Source organism: Camellia sinensis, chromosome 6 (genome assembly GCF_055761805.1).
Source record: "Camellia sinensis isolate YWXY chromosome 6, ASM5576180v1, whole genome shotgun sequence".
Lineage (NCBI taxonomy): Eukaryota > Viridiplantae > Streptophyta > Magnoliopsida > Ericales > Theaceae > Camellia > Camellia sinensis.
The window spans coordinates 89,260,176-89,279,893 of record NC_138966.1 but is presented as its reverse complement, the minus strand read 5'-3'; the positions used below and the strand labels follow the sequence as shown (position 1 = coordinate 89,279,893).

Below are 19,718 nucleotides of genomic sequence, written 5' to 3'. Positions count from 1 at the left end.
AGTATTATTATATTTTCAGATTAATTAGGTTTGTCGATTTAAATCAGATTTAATGATTATTGTTAGGTTATCTGCTGGAAATTGTGTTCATGCATATAATATGATAGTGGTGTTGGTGGTAGATAGTGGCATGTATAGAATATGATAGTGGTGTTGGTGGTAGATAGTGGTGTGTATAGAATATGATAGTGGTGTTGGTTGTAGATAATGGCATGTATAGAATATGATAGTGGTGTTGGTGGTAGATAGTGGCATGTATATAATATGATAGTGGTAGATAGTGGTAATATATAATATGTAAGTGGCATATAATGGGTTATGATGATGTTTGTAATATCTCCTATATAAGGAGTGTCATTTGGTCTTGTAAGATAAGAAGTTTTGAATATAACAGAAATATATTCCTTCTTCCTCATATTTTTCGGAGTTCTTCTTCTTCATATTTTCTAAGTTGGTATCAGAGCAACAAAAAACACAGCAGCCTTAAAACCGTCATAGCCATGTCGGAAGTCACGTCCGGAACCACTTCAACCCCTGCCGCTGCCATTCCGGTGAAAACGTCCAACTCTCACTCTGTCCAAATCACCACCATCCGCCTAAATGGTGATAATTTTCTCCGCTGGTCACAATCTGTCCGGATGTATATCCGTGGGCAAGGAAAGATCGGTTACATCACTGGTGACAAGAAGGCTCCTGCTGTTAATGATCCGCTGTTCGACAATTGGGACGCTGAAAACTCCATGGTTATGACATGGTTGGTCAATTCCATGGAGGAGGATATAAGCTCTAATTACATGTGCTATACTACTGCACAAGAATTGTGGGATAATGTTAGTCAGATGTATTCTGACCTAGGAAATCAATCTCAAGTTTTCGAATTAACTTTGAAGTTGGGAGAGATTCGTCAAGGAGATGATTCCGTCACCAAATATTTCAATTCGTTGAAAAGGTTGTGGCAGGATCTTGACATCTTCAACACATACGAATGGAAATCGGTTGACGACTGCAACCACCACAAGAAAACTGTGGAAGACAGCCGTATTTACAAGTTTCTTGCCGGCCTCAACATTGAGTTCGATGAAGTGCGAGGAAGAATTATTGGCAGACCTCCTCTCCCATCCATTGGCGAAGTATTTGCCGAAGTCAGAAGGGAAGAGAGCCGAAGGAGCGTCATGCTTAAGAAAAAAGGTAATGGTGAATCAATTGAAATTTCTGCTTTAATTAGCGATGCTGCGGCCAACAAGGCTGCAAATTACCAGCGCAGGTTTGATGATAAGCCACGGGTCTGGTGTGATTTTTGCAACAAGCCTCGCCATACACGCGAAACGTGTTGGAGGATTCATGGCAAACCTGTCAACTGGAAAAGCAGCAAACAAGGAGAGAAGAATCGTGGCTGTCCTACCGCTAATGAAGCCGATTCAGGTCCCTTCAACAAAGAGCAGATTGATCAACTCTTAAAGCTGATAAAATCCAACTCCTCAACCGGTACTCCTAGTGTTTTGTTGGCACAAACAGGTAGAAATCCTAAAGCCTTCTCTTGCCTAAACTTCTCTCCGTGGATCATAGATTCCGGTGCCTCCGATCACATGACTAGTTTTTCCCATTTATTTAGTACCTATTTCCCTTGTTCTGGTCATGACAAAATCAGAATAGCCGATGGTAGTTTTTCACCTATTGCAGGAAAAGGATTTATTAAACTAACTGAGAAAATTAATCTCAATGCTGTTCTTCACGTCCCCAACTTAGCCTGTAACCTTTTGTCTGTCAGTAAACTATCTAAGGATTCTAATTGTCGTGTTACATTTTTTGAATCCCATTGTGAATTTCAGGACCAGAACTCGGGGATGATGATTGGGCGTGCTAGGATGCTTGAAGGTCTTTACTACTTTGATGAAGTACCTGTTAGTAATAAAAAAGCTCAGAGCTTTAATAGTACCAGTTCAATCTCTGTTCGAGAAAAAATAATGCTATGGCACTATAGGCTAGGACATCCTAGTTTTCTTTATCTGAAACATTTATTTCCAGAATTATTTAAAGGGATTGATTGTTCTTCTTTTCATTGTGAAAGTTGCATTTTTGCAAAATTTCATCGCTCTACTTATTTGCCAAAACCTTACCAGGCTTCAAAACCTTTTTATTTGATTCATAGTGATGTTTGGGGCCCTTCTAAAATCACTACTCTTTCTGGTAAAAGATGGTTTGTTACATTTATTGATGACCATACCCGCTTATGTTGGATTTATTTGATGAATAAAAAATCTGACGTGAAAAATTTATTCACAAATTTTTACAATATGATTGAAAACCAATTTCAAACCAAAATTGGTATTTTACATTCTGATAATGGAACAGAATATTTCAATGAGCAGTTGGGTGAGTTTTTGGAAAAAAAGGGGATTTTTCATCAATCTACATGTCGGGATACCCCTCAACAAAATGGCATTGCAGAACGAAAAAATAAACATCTACTTGAAGTAGCACGTGCTATAATGTTTTACATGCATGTTCCTAAATATTTATGGGGTGAAGCAATTTTAACAGCCTCTTATTTGATAAACAGGATGCCTACAAAGGTGTTAACATACAAAACACCTTTTGATTGTCTCAAAACTTTTTTTCCTGACACGAGGTTGTTTTCTGATTTACCCACCAAAGTTTTTGGATGTACTGCCTATGTTCATGTTCCCAGTCAATTTCGTTCAAAACTTGACCCCCGTGCTATAAAATGTGTTTTTTTGGGTTATTCCTCAAACAAAAAGGGGTATAAGTGCTTCGATCCTCAAAACAAGAAATTTCATGTAAGTATGGATGTGTCATTTGTGGAAACAAAATCCTATTTCCCCAACACTTCTCTTCAGGGGGAGACAAGTGGAGTAGAAGACCGTTTTTGGGATATTTCTATCCCGCTCCCCAATGTCATTTATCCTACACAAAAACCACATCTGTCTGATAATGATCACTTAGGAGAACCAAGTTCTATGGTGCCTAGTCAAGAAGATTCTTGTTTAGGGAGAGAAGTACTACAAAATGATATAAATCCTGAGCTTCAGGTTTATACTAGGAAGCGATTTCATCTGAGGAATAATGACCCGAATGTCCATCCTAATGACCCGAATGTCCACCCGAGTTCTGGCATCGAAATTTTAGGTAATCCTATTCCTTCTATTTCCGACCTTGATGTACCTATAGCAATTAGGAAAGGTGTCCGAAATTGCATTAAACATCCTATTGCAAATTACCTCTCCTATCAAAGACTGTCTAAAAACCATAGAGCTTTCACATCTAGGATTTCACACTTGTTTGTTCCAAGGAATATACAGGAAGCATTGGATGATCCGAATTGGAAATTAGCAGTCATGGAGGAGATGAATGCTTTAAGGAGAAGTGGTACTTGGGAGATAGTTGATCTACCCAAAGACAAGAAAACAGTTGGGTGTAAATGGGTGTTTACGATAAAATGTAACGCAGATGGAAGCGTTGAGAGATACAAGGCGAGACTGGTAGCTAAAGGCTTCACTCAAACTTATGGGATCGACTATCAGGAGACGTTTGCTCCTGTTGCTAAAATAAATTCCATCAGAGTACTGTTATCTCTTGCAGTAAATTCAGATTGGCCTCTACATCAACTTGACATTAAAAATGCATTTCTCAATGGTGATCTTGAAGAGGAGGTGTTCATGAGCCTACCGCCGGGATTTGAGCAGAGACTTGGAAGTGACAGAGTATGCAGATTGAACAAGTCATTATACGGACTCAAACAATCACCAAGAGCGTGGTTTGAACGCTTTGGGAAGGCAGTTATCAGTTGTGGCTTCTCGCAGAGTCAAGCAGATCACACAATATTTTATAAACATTCAAAAAACAGTAAAATTGCAATTTTGATTGTTTATGTTGATGACATCATTTTAACTGGTAATGATGAAGCAGAGTTAGCAGCTCTCAAAGAGAAACTCGCAAAAGAATTTCACATTAAGGATCTGGGAGCCCTCAAGTATTTCCTCGGAATGGAATTTGCAAGATCCAAGGAAGGTATATTCGTTAATCAGAGAAAATATGTTCTTGATCTCCTTGGAGAAACAGGTATGCTTGGTTGTAAGATGGCGGAGACTCCGATCGAGCCTAACTTGAAGTTACAAGCTGCTAAGGCTGAAGAAGTCAAAGAGAGAGAACAATATCAGCGACTTGTAGGGAAATTGATTTACTTGTCTCATACGCGGCCTGATATTGCCTTTGCAGTCAGCATGGTAAGTCAGTTCATGCACTCACCAGGGGCAGAGCACTTTGAGGCCGTTTATAAGATCTTAAGATATTTGAAAGGAACTCCAGGGAGAGGCTTACTATTCAAGAAACATGGACATCTTCAAGTTGAAGTATACACAGATGCAGACTGGGCAGGAAGTGTTACAGACAGGAGATCAACATCCGGATACTGCTCCTTTGTAGGTGGGAACCTAGTTACATGGCGGAGTAAAAAACAGAATGTGGTAGCTAGAAGTAGTGCAGAAGCAGAGTTCAGAGCTGTTGCCCATGGAATCTGTGAAGTAATGTGGATTAAAAGAATTCTTGAAGAATTAAAGCTTTCTCACCCGACACCTATGAAGGTCTATTGTGACAACAAAGCAGCTATATCTATAGCTCATAATCCAGTTCTACATGATCGCACAAAACATATAGAAGTGGATAAACATTTCATCAAGGAGAAAATCAATGCTGGCATAATCTGTATGACCTACCTTCCAACAGGTGAACAATTAGCTGATGTGCTAACGAAGGGACTACACAAGAAGCAATTTGATAAGCTGACTAGCAAGCTGGCTATGGAAGATATCTTCAAACCAGCTTGAGGGGGAGTGCTGGAAATTGTGTTCATGCATATAATATGATAGTGGTGTTGGTGGTAGATAGTGGCATGTATAGAATATGATAGTGGTGTTGGTGGTAGATAGTGGTGTGTATAGAATATGATAGTGGTGTTGGTTGTAGATAATGGCATGTATAGAATATGATAGTGGTGTTGGTGGTAGATAGTGGCATGTATATAATATGATAGTGGTAGATAGTGGTAATATATAATATGTAAGTGGCATATAATGGGTTATGATGATGTTTGTAATATCTCCTATATAAGGAGTGTCATTTGGTCTTGTAAGATAAGAAGTTTTGAATATAACAGAAATATATTCCTTCTTCCTCATATTTTTCGGAGTTCTTCTTCTTCATATTTTCTAAGTTTATCTTTGGTAACTTTTCATTAGGGTTTAGGGTACTCATGGGCCTTTATTTAATGGGTTTTGGGGACTATGATTGAAAATTGAATAATTGAAACATTGGTTTGGGATTATTTCCCGTGCTTCTTTCTGCTTTTCTAATTTATCATCTCTATTTCTTTCTCTTCTCTTCTACCCCTTTGGTGTCACTGTTCCACTTCAATTTACCGTTTGGCCTCCTCTTCTTCCCCTTATCTATTATGTTATATATTTTTCATTGAAAAAATTATCATATATATCATATAATAAATTCATAAAAATATAAAATTTGAATGTGTCCCAAACATGTTGTCCTTCACTTTTGTGGCCCAAGCATTTATGTCAAACAGTGATAGGTAAAAGATGAAAAACAAACTTCTCCAAATCAAGTGGTCAAGATGGCCCATTCAATATCCCCCCAGCAGGGGTTGACAAAAACACAGATAGTGGTCAAGGGTAAAAATTTCAACAAAAGGAAGAAGAACAGGAAAATCACATGGCAAGAATATCAGCGAGTTCTTTGCCAGCTCATACACTTCAATACACTAGAGATAGATAATACTAGAAGTAGATAGAATCACCAATACCGTTTGAACAAGCTGCCGTTAAGCTGTCTACCATTGGCATGTTGAGAGCCAGGGAAACAGCCCTGCGAGCTGCCAGCTGAGCCTCTGAAAGTTGTGAGCCACCTCCCACATTAACGTTGCTCCGTCGCTTCCTGATAATGGTCCACCTCTGCATAGACCCATGATATGAATATTGGTAGAAAAAGTAACAGATAACTGGGAACCAAACATTATTATGACAGATGGAGAAAGGGTTAAAACTTTGTAGAAGAGACCACACATCATCTCATAACTTAATTAAGATAATAATAGGACCAATATACAGTAGCAAAGTATTCTGTTGCCAGGATTTGAACCCGGGAAACCTGGGCATTACCCAGACATTCTAACCATACTAGATTACAACAGATTGCGATACTACAGTAGTGATGATATCAGTTAACTACAAGCTTCTAGTATGGAAAAACCTTGCAAACAACCAGATGACATAGATCTGAACTTAAAAGGTATTGATTATCCAATAATATAAAACAGGTTTGCTAAGAGCATATTGATTTAATCAGGATCATTGTATAGCATAAAAAAATATGTTCAAACCAGCTTTTCTCAAAAAGAGAAGGAATGGACATCATGTATAAATATTACAAGTAGAAGGAATGGTTACATCATTGTGCAACAAAAAGTCACGCAACTGGCAATTTTGTACTTGCCTGGAACTTTAAGCAGAAGGGAGGCATGAGGACGAAAGTAAAAGCAAGAACAGACAAAAAAGAACAATCATTAATAATTAGTCAGCCACCATTAGATTAGCAGTAGTACAAGCAATTCCAACAACTCTCTCTCTCTCTCTCTCCGAAAAAAAAAACTTAAATCCCTGGATATTATACACGACTAAAAAAGTCAAAATCTGGACAACAATGAGTTGTAAACAGGTGCTACCATCATTTATAAACATGTTTTGCTCCTACATCTTAACTGTGAGAAATTTCTCAAAAAGGGGTTTATTACAACCAAGAAGTACCCAATTGAGTAAAACTCGGCAAAGGCATTTCCAGTAGAGAAACAACCATACACAAGTTCAAAAAATAAAATAAAAAATTCTACAACACTAAGAATTTAAGATAATGTATTCAATACTGGCCTGGACTGGCTGGTTCGACAAATACAACCTGAAACCAGGCTTACAAACAGTCTTAATAAAATCTCAAAACCATCTGAGAAGAAAAATCTGGCTTATTTTTGAAAAGCCGTGTCAACCACAAGTTTAACTCTTTTTTTTTGATCAACAACAAAAGCTTTATTAATAAAACTGAAAAAGGAGAGAAGAGGATGAGGCATCCTCTAAATACAAAACAGTGAGAAGACAACAAGAAAAAGCTCCTAACCGACTAAAAACAATCAAAAGCTTACAAAGCACACACCGCTAACCAATCTCTAGCTAACAAAAAGAGTGGAACTCCTTTAAATAAAGAGTTCCCCGACGCCCAAAAAGAAGATAAGTGACAAACATGATCCCATAAACAATCCACCTCCCGAAATTTATCTTCAAACAACCTCTGATTACGCTCCCACCATAGCACCCAAAAGGTCGCAAAGACCACACAAGTCCATAAAATTTTGGCTCTCTTCGATCCTCCAAATGTATGAAAATCAATTACAAGCATATGCACGCTCCTTTTTGGGGCCACCCACATACCATTTCCAACACGAAACAATCTATGCCATAGAGTCAAAGCTATTGGACAATGCAAAAATAAGTGATCCACGGATTCCCCGCTCTTACAACACAGAATACACCACTGAGGATTTAAAAGACGATTTGGTCTCCTTTTCTGCAATGTATCATTGGTCAAAATTCCCCCATGAATCAAGGCCCACATGAACACCTTTACCTTTAAGGGAACACAAGCCTTCCAAACTTTTTTACAAAAAGGGAATTGGGGGATTTGAGGATTATCGATGATGTAGTCAAAAAAAGACTTGCAAGAAAATATGCCGGACGAATGAAGTGCCCAAACCCTCTTATCCTCCAAAAGAGGAGATAAAGAAAAGTGATCAACTCTAGATAATAAAGAAACCAACTGTGAAGCCTCCCTATCATTAAGATTTCGAGAAAAATCAAAGTTCCAAGCAATTGGAGCTAAGAGAGAGCACGCCATGGAAGCAATTGAAGAATTATGAGAACGAGCCACTCGATAAAGATGCGGAAAATCCGCGGCAAAAGAAGATTGACCCATCCAAACATCCTCCCAAAATCGAACAACTTCCCCATTACCCACCCTTACAGAAAGATGTCGAGACCAACATGTGAAAATTTGAGAAATTGACTTCCAAGGAGCACGGCAACTACCCTGTAAAACCACTCGTGAATCCCTACCATTGTCCTGAATCCCATATTTGCTTCTAATAACCGAATGCCATAATGAATCAATCTCCAGTGGAAATCTCCATAACCACTTGCCAAGAAGGGCCAAGTTCCTAGCAACAATGTTACCGATAGCCAGACCCCCTTTCTCCTTAGATAACAACACCACCTCCCAATTCACCAAATGATCCTTTTTCCCCTCATCCTTACCTTCCCAAAGAAAATCCCGCATCAACTTTTCTATTGACCTTGCCACCTTAACCGGAATCTTGAACAAAGATAAATAATAGATAGGAATTCCGCTCAAAACAGTCTTAACCAAAGTGTACCTTCCCCCTCGAGATAATAAAGCCTTGCTCCAGCCGTCCAATCTTTTGCCAATCTTTTCCATTACTGGAGTCCAAAAAGCTTCACTCCTTAAACCACAAAATTGTTCATGGTCAACCTGACTCAACCAAACACACAAATATAGACAATTTAGAGCACAATTCATTCAGTCCCAATCCCAAATACCGCCTACTACAGCAAGCTCAAAGCTTTTTCTAGTGCGATGACTAGCCTCCTTTATTCTCCTACAATGGTGATGGCAGCAAGTGGCAAGTGGCAAGCCATGCATCAACGAGGAAGATACGTTAGACTCTTTCTAATAGTTTAACTACTAAGAAAACTACTTTATTTTATCATATTTTTTTCTTTTTTTATAGTTGTTTTCCCCAGACATGCAAAATCGTTTACTAATTGTAAGTTGCTTTATTTATAGCATATGATGTTGGGGAGTGCCCACATCCACTTAAGTAGTCACATGCTAGGCACCTGACTAAAGTAAAATTACATGTCAAAGTGCAGGACATGGACACCCAAGCAAGGGGGAACTAGACTTGGTTCCTAGGATCTCAAATAAAATTCTAATTCCAACAAGTGATTTCAGATAGATGATTAGAAGAAAACATCATATGGAAAAAATTTCCTGTCCCTCTCACAGTTGTTTCTCTTCCTCCTTTGTCATCTTTCTCTACTAGGGTTGTAAACGAACCAAGCTAAGCCAAACCCAATAGTGGATTGTTCAAGCTTGGCATGAATTTAATGAGCTTCTAAATATGAGTATCTTTCAAACTGATTTCAAACAAGCTTCAAGCAACCAAATGATGAACAAAGGCCAAGAAACTCACTTCTTTATTTAATTCTAGAATGCTTATTAGCTTAAACAGCCAAGCTTAAAAAATTAAAGAGTTTCCAAATGTACTAAAGCCAGGCTCATTTATGGAACAAGACGAACTTGAATGAGCTTCTAGTGAGCCAAACACAAGTCAAGTTTAAGTAACTTGGTTTGTTTTACAGCTCTACTCAACGAGTTTCCAAATGTACTCAAGCATAGCTCTTTTATATAACAAGCGAATATTGAATAAGCTTCTAGTGAGCCGAACACGAGTCGAGTTTAAGTAACTTAATTCCTTTTTACAGCCCTTTACTCTAGAATACTCTATCCCCTTCTACGTAATCTCAGTTCTTCCTCCCTGTTTCATTTTCTTCTTCATAGTATATTGCTGCCTTTTCTTATAACTTGTTCCTTATGTTGGTGCTGTGATTAGAAGCAAGGGATCATTTCCAAACATATTTCCATATGAAATTATAAATGATGTCCACGACAATATGAGCTCTGACAATTTCCTATAACACCTTTCTTTTACAATCTAAAATTCTGCATAATTTTGTGTTGTATACTTTTACCTCATATACATATTTCCATATGAAATTATAAATGAAAATCCCAAATTATTGCGATGGTCTAGGAATTCTAAAATCTTGATGATCAGATTCACATTGATGATGAATGTGACAAAGATATATTTATATCTTGTTCTCCAACTAAGAGCCCGTTTGGCAAAACTTAAAGCTAGCTTGAAAATGTTTCTCATACCCAGCTACAAAAAGTAATCTTTTTAGCTCATTTTGGATTTTTTGAGATGAAAGAACATATAAGCTGAACCTCAAAAAGTTTTACCAAATACCCTAACCTTTCACAGTACAACAGCTCAAGCATAGATTTTAAGTTTTAAATTAAATAAGCTGCAAAAAAGCTTTTCCAAACAGGGCCCAAGTGTACTTGAAGTTTGTCATAATTTATTCCCTGCAAGAGGAATTTTTTTGGAATGTTTTTATATTGTTAATAATTTCTTTTTCATAGGTATATTTTATTATTAAATTTTTTATGTGATTTTGACATCACGTTTTAATTAATGTTGAGTTGAACCGGTAAGGCTAACCCTAAACCCACTCAGTTCCTTTTCTGGTTTGCCGAAGAGTTAAAAACATATTCAACTGCGAAGGTTATACTTCTAAAATTTATCCGTAAAAAATAAAATTTTCCTTGTGTAGTCTATATGACCACTATGTCACAAGTAATGTCTGGGTAAATTTAAAATTTTTGGCCATTTGGCTTCTAGCCACACCAAGCAATTTAAATTGTTGTTGTAATTTCAACAATCGAAGGGCTGAAAATCATCCAACCACTTAGTTTTCTGCCCAAAAGTTGGACTGATACAAATTATCTGCTCGATTAGTTCAGATCGCGATACATGGGTTCTATGCAGTTAGAGTTCTCTCAATTTCTCATTAACCCAGACTACTATACGCGTCATATGAACAACTGTCAAAGCATCCTCAAGAAGTTGCCTAGATCTGAGATCCACCTTTGGGTGCCGACAGGGTCATAATCTTGTAGGGTAGGCAACGAGGACCTTAGTGACACTTTTCACTACAATGCATGTTTTACGTTAGTTGAAAATTGAAAGAAATCCCAAGGATGGTCCAGCATTTTATAGGTTCTGCAATGCAGAATTCCTAGGTCAATTATGAACGTGGTTGATGGCTGCACATTTCTTTCTTACCACTGCCAATGGAAGAAAGAAATGAAAAAAAAAAAAAAAAAAAGCCACATCCAAGAAAATTTATATCAACTGATAATAAAATGTCATCTTCATTTATGCGTTTCCTACTGACCACCCGGCCACCAATTAAAGATCAATGGTGCCTTTAAGTTCATTATGCATGGATTGAAAATGCATAGCGGAGTGAAAAGAAATATGGAAAATGAGATAAGTCAGTATATATAGAGAGAAATGGAAGAGAAGTCAGTAGCTTAGAGAAAAACAACCTGAGATAGCTGCGATGCAGTTCTATCATGCTTGAAATCTCCTTTCAAGATATTTGCCCAATTCCCTTCACCGCATTTCTGCACAGCAGCAATCAGTTCCAGATCCTCTGCTGCAGACCATGGTTTCCTTTTCCTTCGAGGAGGCAGGTTGCCACTTGCTGATCCATTTGCATCCAATACTTCAGACATCACCATAGGCAGTGGTTGTTTTTGAACGGAAACTGGAATTGTAACATTTGTTCCTTGCAGTTGCGAATTTTCTAAAGGACCTCTGGATGACTGGGCATTCGGTATATTTATAGTCAATGGAGCCTCAACTGTTAACCCATTTGAAAGACTGGTGTCACTTTGTAAACCAGAAGCGATCAGCACCTAATCAATTGAAATAAGCGATGATAAATTTATTCAGTCAATACAAAGAAAATATGTCAAATCTCTCAAAGCTGCTCACACTATGTTAGAAATTTCCAACCTCCAAAGTCTCTCTCTCTCTCTCCAAAGTCTCTCTTCATAAGCAAATGTTTCAAAAGCTTAAAAATTCATCAAAAGAAAGGGGTCCTTCACTCTCTACTGCTATATTCTAATTATATTGCATAGGTGCAATCTTAGCACATGTTATGCCTTATTATTTATAAATCCTCACCAAACTAAATTTTTATTGCTTAAAAAAATGCATTAAGACCCCTAAATTTACCCCCAGTGATGTGGATTGCTACATGTCGGTCGCTGATTTGTTTAGGAATCAACCAACTAATACCCTATGTTACATGGACTCATCTATTTCTCCCAAAGTACCCATGTCCACTGGACATGACAAGAGTATAGGGTTATAAGTTATGTGTCCAATGCTCATACCGAATTTAGACACTTAAATGCTCTAATTTTTTACTATGTTTGAAGAAGAAGAAACTTACATTGTTAGCAAAGAAACATTTCTAGATTCTTACTTGGATGAGAGAATGTAATATCTATAACTATCTGTGACACACCCCTATACCATATCTAACTTTTGGATATGTATCCTAGTATCCTAAGATTCAGGTCTGACGCTTCCACATCTGATACTTATACCCGAGTCCATGTAAGATAGCTAAGACCCAACGCCCTGCTCTGTCAGTGTGGGTAAAGAGATTATATTTTAGGGGTTTCTAGCATTACTCTTGCTTAAATTTTTTATTTCTTTATTTCTTTTTTTTGCAAATTAGTCCCCTAATATATTTAAAATTTTGTGATATCAGGATAAGTGCATTATAGGAATGCATTTTAATAAAAAGAAAAATGAAAGAGTATAATGACGTATGGATATATGACAAATGATGCATCAGAATCAGCTTCCCTTGAGAAGGACTCAAGGAGAGAAGCCACATCAGCAGGCAGTGCAAACTAAAGTTTAACTAGAATTTGGCCATACATTTCTTGTTTTATTTTTTATAAGCAATATTTTCAAGGGACATTTCAGCAAAGCAAATAATTCATCATTCAAGCAATTAGCGTGGCTACCTTCACACATGCTGCAGCCTCTGTTGAAGCTTCACTGCTAACAGGGGGAAGCACTTCCAACTCATAATCTAAATCGCTATCATCATCCTGCCAGGAAAAACAAAAATTACTCGACAAATATAAAAAAATTCACTCAAGAAAAACGAATTCATAACTCAATATGCAGAATTGTGAGGCCCTGTTAGATAACATTCCTGTTTTCATTTTTCATGTTATCCAAAATGGAAATAAACATAATTAAAATCATTTTTTGGTCATTTTCCATGTTTTAATGGACTTGTTTAAAAAGAAAAGTATTGTTATAGTTTCCTGAAAAATGGGTCATTCCCAGGAAAAATAACAACAAACAGTTTTTAGAACCGCACATCAAAAATTCTCTCTCTTACCCCATATTCAGAGACAAAGGGAATTTTTGCAGAAGACAAAAAAAGAAAAGAAAAGAAACAAAAAAGGCCCTAGAATACCACTTTTGTGTGGACTTCAATCATTATGTATACTAACGAACTATTTCAATTATATCAGCTCCTACGAGAATATTCCCAACAAGTTGTTTAAAAACAGTTACAGTCGTGTACAAATTTTGAGGACAAGTAAATAATTCAGTTTATTGACGTTAAATTTCTGATCTTATCACAGTCTATGACAGACATGAGTAGCAAAACAAATCTCAAAAGTGTACTTGACTAGACATGTCAAAATAAATTTCAAATTTGCTGTGCTTTTGAAATTTTTGAAAGGATATGCAAAAGTTTGCTGATCACCAGGAATTGTGATTTACTTAAATCATAAGTCATCAATTTACTTTGTTTTTTTTAAATTTTTTTTGCTGATAAACAAAATAAATAAATAGGCCCTGCCTCGTGCAGGGTGGGGGACAACCAAGTATACATAAAGATAGGATTACACAGGTCATGGTTGTTAGAATTGTACGATTCATGATTTGATATGATTTCCAACAAAAACAATTCAAATCATGCTATTGAATCGGAAATTCAGTGAATCGTGCGATTCAATTTGCGATTTACTACGATTCAGTTATATTTTTGTTTTTGCTTACATAATGCCTAAAACGAAGTCATTTTCGCTAAACTAGCAAGATATATAGAAGAGATCAATTAGTGATATTGATATACATGATGTTATATATATATATATATATATATATATCTACATATATAAAATTTAGTTATATTAAAACTTACATCATTATAAAATTATATATTATATTAAATAAAATGAATCTTACGATTCACTATTCACTATTTTAGCAAAATGATTCACGATTCGATTCGCGATTTGACAATGATCATACACCATTAACTCAACTTAGTATAAGATCCACAATAAAGGAATTCCATATGACTAAAGTTTTACAAAAGAACATCTTAATTTCATAAAGCATTGGGTTAAGAAGGACAGACACAAACGCTGATATGTCAATTTTCAAAAATAAATACAAAAAACGACATATGGGAGACACATACAAAATATATGATTCATTAAAAAAAATATACATATATAACATATCACTAGTGCCTAAAGTTTAAAGAAAAAGGGATTAATAGACATAAGTCTATATTGCTTTTCTTTTATCATTGTATTGCTATTTTGAGTGATTGACATGTGTGTCTCCCCAAGTGTCTCTAGGTCTAAAAATAATAATAAAAAAAATAATGACACATTTGGGCGTGTCCAACACGTGTCAGAAAATGTTTGTCTGATGAGTGTCGGTATTGGACACATCAAACATGGACATGCACCTTCTTTGAACTTATAAGTATCTGTGCTTCTTAGGCATTGGGAAATAACTAAATAGAGAGTGCTCCAATCCATCTAACTTTCAGAAACAAAGCCTCAAGAATAGTAGCAAACTGAGACACCATTTAAATTACATTTAAAATTTCAAAGCCAAAAGCCTCAAGAATAGTAGCAAACTGAGACACCATTTAAATTACATTAAAAATTTCAAAGCCAAAAAATGGAACAAAATAATTCTTCTATATACTGATATGGTGATCCATACAGATGATAAGTAACTGTCTGAATATCTGCTTGGTACACAGGAATTTATATTCTCATAATTGGGTGAACCCTTTACTGATGCGCTCCAATCAAGTGCAAACTAAATCAATACTAATTCTAACACTTCAGAAAGATTACACTAGTGCACAAGACATCCTATAATTGGCTAATTTCTTTGCCTAAAATTCGTTACTTAAAAAATAGAAATGACCAACTACAATCATATCAACTTCAACCCCTGGGAACTAGAAAACAAACCTAACCATACTCACAAGTATTGGAAAGCACCACCTTACCACCTCATTCAAAAGCTTAGGTGAAAATCATATTAGAAGTTCAAAATAGTTACCATTCCAATCTAAGAAGCATGGATCCAAAAAATGCGACACATATATGACATGATTGATGAAGCCAAGCCGATACGACAGTCTTCAAAAAAAAAAAAAAAAAAAAAAAAAAAAAAGGCAAAATGCGGCCAAAAGCAAAACATAAAATAATAAATAAATAAAAAATTCTTCATCTTTTTACATTATAAATATATTTATATTTTATTATATCAAAATAATACAAAATCTTTTTTTCATATTAGATATATTGGAAAGGAAGTGTGAACTAATAGTTCTATTTTCTATTTCAAAAAGCTTCGTTAACAAACAAATTGAGTTTTTGCTTCAGAGTTCCTAATTTTTTTTTGAATAATAATTAAAAAAAATTATTAAAAAAAAAAAAAAAAGCCTGAAGAAAGAGAGATAAATAGGTATCAAAATGATTGACAAAAATCCTTCAAGTGTCCAAAACATGTCTAGTTCTAAAATTTATAATAAATAATAATAATAATAATAATAATAATAATAATATATGGTTTGACACATGTCCGACCAACATATGTTAGGGCATGTTCAATGAGTGTAGGTGATCGACGCAGACACAACACCCCCTTAGATGTGTCATGCTTCTTAGGTTTCAAATAATTTTACAATAATTAGGCAAGAACTGCCGCCTCTTCAAAGGAAGAAGTCCAAATATAAAATTCTACCTCTGTTAACCTAGTGAAAAATAGAAATCTTTAGTTCTTTTCACCATGCTTTGCAGGACTACAACACTTAAAATTTCACATCCTTTGTGATATACCCAAACATGTTTGCTTGCTTGTCATCAACCAAGAAGGATTCTCAAATAACCCGCATCTACCAATTGTCTTTGGTTTGTTATGCAAGAATAATGGCAAAGCAATTTACTGCCAACCCCCCTCCCCCCAACGCGCACACATACACACACCAAAAAATTATTAAAAAAGAAAAGAAAAAAAGCCTTTATGTGGGTCCATGAGAAGGGTGTAGCTTTCACAATAATGTGTAGGCAAGTACATACCACTTGGAAGGGTGTAGTTTCAGCATTAATGAGGAGACAATTATTGGTACAAGTATTAATATGTAGTTTTAACATTAATATGGAGACAAGCCATTGGTACAAATAGCCAAATTTTGGCAACCATCTGGTTCATATCTTTAAACGTGAGAAATGGGAAAGCACTCGGTTTTGGGAAGATGTTTGGCAAGTGACACTTCTTTTAATGTTTTGTTCCCATATTTGTATTGTTTGGATCGTACTCATATCGCTTCTATAGCTTGTTTCTGACTTGGCTCCAATTTCATGAATTTTTCTTCCCCCCTCCCCTTTAGAAATGTTAATGATCTTGAAGTGATTGAATTGGCATATCTGTTGGCTATTCTTGATGACATGTCCTTGAGACCTAATGTTTGTGATAAAAGGGTATGGTCACTTCATTCTTTTGGACTTCTCTCATACAAGTCTTTTTTCTATAAAATCTTTGATAATCCAAATATCCTTCCTTTTATTCCCACAAAAGATTCCAAAAATGGTTGGGTATCTTAAAGTTGAGGTTTTCATGTGAACATTGGCTCATAATAGTCCAATAAAAATTGTATTGTTCAAAAGAGGAGAGCTAATTGCAAATGAGGAATGAATCATTTATTATTGTATTGTCCATATTTTTGTTGGCAGAGATTACTTGGGTGGCTCCAGCTACTTGTTCGCAAATACTTTTGATTAATTTTTGGGGTTTTGGTTGCAACAAGAAAGTGAAAATGTTGAGGGATTGTGATTTTGTTCAATTTTTTTACTTTATTTGGTTGGAGTGTAATTCAAGGATTTTTAAAGATAAGCTTGAGGATGTACCTCTGATTTTCTTGTTCATTTTTTCCTTCTTAATAAAAATACTTATTTCATTTTAGTGTTGCTCAAAAAAAAGTACATCCCCTAAGGATGGGTATATCTTCACTTTCCCTTCAATCCTTGTCGTCAACTTATTGCCATACATATCTTTCTTTGATTTCAAATATGGGAAAGGTATTTTGCAAGCTAAATCAGCTCAAACACCCTCACTGTCCTCCAATGGGATGTTAATTATACCAATTCTAATAAATTTTCCTTCAAGATGGGTTGTGGAGATCATTTCATTTGCAAGATCAGCCAATTCAAAGTCAGATATTTGCCAAGCAATCTGCCTTTTATATACAAAACTCCCAACAACATTAGATATCTCCAAAGAATCCTTTTTTCTTTCTTTAATCTAATGGGGAAAGCTTCCTTCATTTGTGGTTTTTTTCCATTGGTTAGCACTTGCATTCATCTTTTGCTTGTTCTTTCCTTTTTTATATGGATATAAATTACAATCAACTCCCTTGAGGTTTGGAGAAAATACAATCAGTTCCACACTTTTGACATAATTACACTGTCAAAATAACACTAACCTCAAGGGAGTAAAGTGGTAGATAGACACTGAAATAAACACACATATTAAGTGATGATAATATCATTTTTTCATTCATACGACTAAAGAATTACTGATGAAAGAGATTAAAGGTTATATGAATTAAAACCTTGAGAGAGGTCGGATATGTCAGAAATGTGGAGCTAACTGTATTTTCTTCAAACTTCAAGGGATGTGAGTGTAATTTACTATTTTCATATTACTTTTTTTCTTGTTAGCAGGAATCTTCTTCCTCCTAAAGCAATAAAATTGAAAGCAAGATCAAGTCTCAATTTCCAATTCCCTAAATTAATCTAATTTTGGGATAACAAGAGCAAAAAGTTCGAAAGTAAAAGCACCCAATATGAAAATTCTGCATCCAAAAGAAAGGGGGGGGGGGGGGGGGGGGGGGAGTGTAAACTCAGGCATTTCCTCCACTGAGATATTTGTTTTAGGAAGATTTTCGGGATGAGAGTGGACATTGTGCCCAAATTGAAAACCATTCAAATTACCAATGGAGAAGAGAAAGAATAAGACAAATCCTTTCCACTTAACAAACTTGTATTTATTTTCCTTTATTTTGAGTTAATTAACATACATAAAAAAACAAATTATAGTAACATATAGTCCTTGTATATAAGATTGGTTACAAAAAAATCCAAACAAGAAAAAAAAGAGAATTTATTTCAAAGTTGTCATCCATCTCTAATGATAGAATAATATCTTTGTTATTGTGATTTATTTTGCTTATCTGTCATTAGTTGTAGTTTCCTTTTGTGAGGTTTCTATTATACGTTTCATATTTTTAATATATAAGGGAGTGATGGTATCATCATTCCCTAAGTTTGATTTTTCCTAAAACAAACATGGTATTAGAGCCAAAACCCTAAACTTGTCACCCACACAGCCACCACCCACCACTCCGCCACCACCCATCACCACCCAAAGCCACCCAACTCAACTGACACCCCTCTCGGTGATTTCAGCTCAAGCCAAAGGCCTCCAGCCCCTGTTCTAGGGCTTTTGGCTTCAGCCAACCCTTCTGTAGGTGCTTTCAGCTCCAGCCGAAGGGCTCCAGACCTTGTTCTATGGCTGTCGGCACTTACCCACGGTCTTTTAGTTTTTACGAAGACTCTCTGGACCTTCTCTGGTTTGTTTCGAGTTTCACTTCAGAGGCTTTAGGGGTCTTTTGACTTCAACAAGGCTCTTCCATCCAGCCCATGGTCGAATTACACTCGTTTGTTCTCATTCTCTCCATCACTAAAGTGTTTTTTTTATTGTTGTTGAGACCCCAAGACTGCTATTTTGATTGAAGTTTACATCCTCCACTATTTCATTTATTTTTTGGGTCCACAAATAGCCCCATTAATCTGATTGTTATACTCCCATAGTGGTCTGTGATTGCCATTGCTTCTTCCTTCCATTCCATCTTCCTGTCATTGTGATAAGTGCAGTTTTTAGTTGAGATAGCAGCGTATAAATGGCTGACCTGTCTAGTAGATCCACCACTACTTCTCACCCACCTAAAGGGGAGAGTCCCATTATGACTACTATGTCTAAGAACCTGAATTCGAGCCTTAAAATTACCATCTCTCTATTTAATGGTCAGAATTACCTTGCGTGGTCGCAATGTCTAACATTTTTCCTGAAGAGTAAAGGGAACGATGGGTTATGTTGACGAGAGTCCAAGCACCAGATATCACTGATCGAGATTATGACCAATAGGAGATTACCAATTCTTTAATTATGGGATGGCTCATCCATTCCATGGTTCCTGATATTGGTGAGGGTTACTTATCTATGGAGACAACTCAGGATATTTGGGGTGATGTGGTCACTACTTACTCTAAAAATGGAATTTCTCACAGACTTTTGAGTTGTGCAACTCGATTAAGCGCTCGGTAGAGGGCGAGATGACCATTCTTCAATACTTCACTTTCCTTAGTAGGCTGGAAACGTCTGGATTACCTTCAAGACTACAAACCAGTATGTCCAACGGATTCTGTGGGGTACCTCAAATTTTATTGAATAGGAAAGAGTTCAAATTTCTGAAAGGCCTCAATGTGGAGTTTGATTGTTCAAAGCCGTGTTC

The 19,718-nt window shown here is 36.2% G+C and overlaps 1 protein-coding gene across 3 annotated transcripts in view; it reads right to left on the bottom strand.

Annotated features, from left to right (window-relative positions):
- LOC114278054 (uncharacterized) overlaps nucleotides 1-19,718 on the bottom strand; it is a 90,939-nt gene that overhangs the window by 1,369 nt on the left and 69,852 nt on the right. Inside the window, exons 3-5 of one of the 3 annotated variants that reach the window (XM_028220028.2) lie at nucleotides 12,832-12,918; nucleotides 11,332-11,703; nucleotides 5,834-5,981 (exon numbers count right to left, since the gene is read on the bottom strand). The exons of the other annotated variants lie outside the window; for them this stretch is intronic. Coding sequence (XP_028075829.2) covers nucleotides 5,834-5,981; nucleotides 11,332-11,703; nucleotides 12,832-12,918 — 607 coding nt within the window. The remainder of the gene's footprint in view (nucleotides 1-5,833; nucleotides 5,982-11,331; nucleotides 11,704-12,831; nucleotides 12,919-19,718) is intronic. 3 annotated transcript variants of the gene reach the window in all.